Source organism: Limulus polyphemus, unplaced genomic scaffold (assembly GCF_000517525.1).
Source record: "Limulus polyphemus unplaced genomic scaffold, Limulus_polyphemus-2.1.2 Scaffold3638, whole genome shotgun sequence".
NCBI lineage: Eukaryota > Metazoa > Arthropoda > Merostomata > Xiphosura > Limulidae > Limulus > Limulus polyphemus.
Window position 1 is genome coordinate 16,276 of NW_013669248.1, and position 2,107 is coordinate 18,382.

Genomic DNA, 2,107 nt, shown 5'->3' on the forward strand with positions numbered 1-2,107 from the left:
AACTCGGGCACTTTTGAATAGTTGACTATTCTTCTTCACTGACAGTGATAGGTTATCATCTGGTTAAACAAACAGTGGCATGACTGATGTTTATATCAAACTAACCGAACTGAACAATGATATAGTTTGTCATCAAACTAAATGAACAGCAGCACGATTATCTGAGATGTTTATCAAACTACAAAGATCAACTCTGTCATCAAACTAAATGAACAAAGGCAGCTATATGAGATCTTTATGAAATTAAACAAACTCAGGGGCACTGTGAAAACCAAAAATTTTAAATTCTTGACTTGCAGAAGTTTCAAAGTTCTCAGGTATAGCAATGGCAATAAAAAATATTCTTACCCTGATTCATGTGTAAGGCTTGGGCTTCTTTCTCTTGTTTCACCAGATAATAAAACTGATTCCCCACATATTCCAAGAGAAGCCTGGCTGTTTGTTTATCTAGCTGATCAAGAGCGTTATCAGGTGATGGCATCCAGAGACGTAAATCCTCTTCGGTGGCATCTGAGGGCTCTGAAAAACCAGAGCTGACTAGGGTGCCAGTCTTGCTATATCGTAACCTGTTACAACATTTTAAATTAAAAAAGTTTAAACAAATCTTTTCATAAATTTTCTACAAATCTTGTTTTTGTTAACTTAAAACATATCTTACACATAAATTGGACATACAGGTTTTTCAAAATACATGTGATACACAAGTCAATCCGTTTTTATACTTTTAGTTGGTTAACTTACAACATTTTCCATGATTTAACTCAAATAAACTTTTGTAGTTGCACTGCACGAAAGAAAGAATTCTGCTTTTCAATCTTGCATATAAATGCTGTATGGTACAGATACTGCCAAGACCTGCCATTTTCATACATCTCTATAAATAAAGAAGTTATTCATATGTTACTAGTCAAAACATTAGCTTTTTTTTTGTTCAATTTCCTTACTTTCTGAATGCAAAGAACCTGCAGAAATTATTTGGCATCTTTTTGCTTCTTTGGTGAGGAGTCATGCGGCATTCTCTGCATTTTGGTAGTTTTGATGCAACTTCGCCACATGGACCATTTTGAAAGAATGGCTCTCCAGTTTTTTTCAGTATGGTTACGGTTGTTTTTTCTTTTATATTTACTGGATCTTGAAAAAAAATATAATGCCTGAATTATTACAAGGACATTATAAGACAGGAGAACACTGTAAGTAATTATTAATGCTGTTCTTAAAAATCAGCTTGTTAGTCATGAAATTTTTCAATGTTTTCCTCATTTTAATAATCATTAGAGATAAAAATATTTGTAATGCAACAATGACATGGTAAAAATCAATGGGAGTGATGCAAGTACAATTCTACGAAACAGTAAAATGACACACCAGTTATGCCTGGATAAGTCTATTACAAACCAACTTTATATATGCAACATACTAATCATTTTGTAATTGGTTCTATCAAAAGCAGCATCACTAGTATGAAGGAAATGGGTCATCACCTCTTTCACTGCCACATTTAAAGATAACTAACTCTCCCGGTGCCATGTTTATAGATAAACAACCTTCCCGGTGCCATGTTTATAGATAAACAACCCTCCCGGTGCCATGTTTATGGATAAACAACCCTCCCGGTGCCATGTTTATGGATAAACAAACCTCCCGGTGCCGTGTTTATAGATAAACAAACCTCCCGGTGCCGTGTTTATAGATAAACAAACCTCTCAGTGCCGTCTTTATAAACAAACCTCTCAGTGCTGTGTTTATAGATAAACAAACCTCTCAGTGCCGTCTTTATAGATAAACAAACCTCTCAGTGCTGTGTTTATAGATAAACAAACCTCTCAGTGACGTGTTTATAGATAAACAAACCTCTCAGTGCCGTGTTTATAGATAAACAAACCTCTCAGTGCTGTGTTTATAGATAAACAAACCTCTCAGTGCTGTGTTTATAGATAAACAAACCTCACAGTGCAGTGTTTATAGATAAACAAACCTCACAGTGTCGTGTTTATAGATAAACAAACCTCCCACTGCCGTGTTTATAGATAAACAAACCTCTCGGTGCCGTGTTTATAGATAAACAAACCTCCCACTGCCGTGTTTATAGATAAACAAACCTCACAGT

The 2,107-nt window shown here is 35.2% G+C and overlaps 1 protein-coding gene across 1 annotated transcript in view; it reads right to left on the reverse strand.

The window, feature by feature from the left end:
- LOC106469742 (lysine-specific demethylase 3A-like) overlaps window positions 1-2,107 on the reverse strand; it is a 20,075-nt gene that overhangs the window by 11,960 nt on the left and 6,008 nt on the right. The window contains exons 4-5 of the mRNA XM_022398297.1: window positions 945-1,131; window positions 349-566 (exon numbers count right to left, since the gene is read on the reverse strand). Coding sequence (XP_022254005.1) covers window positions 349-566; window positions 945-1,131 — 405 coding nt within the window. The remainder of the gene's footprint in view (window positions 1-348; window positions 567-944; window positions 1,132-2,107) is intronic.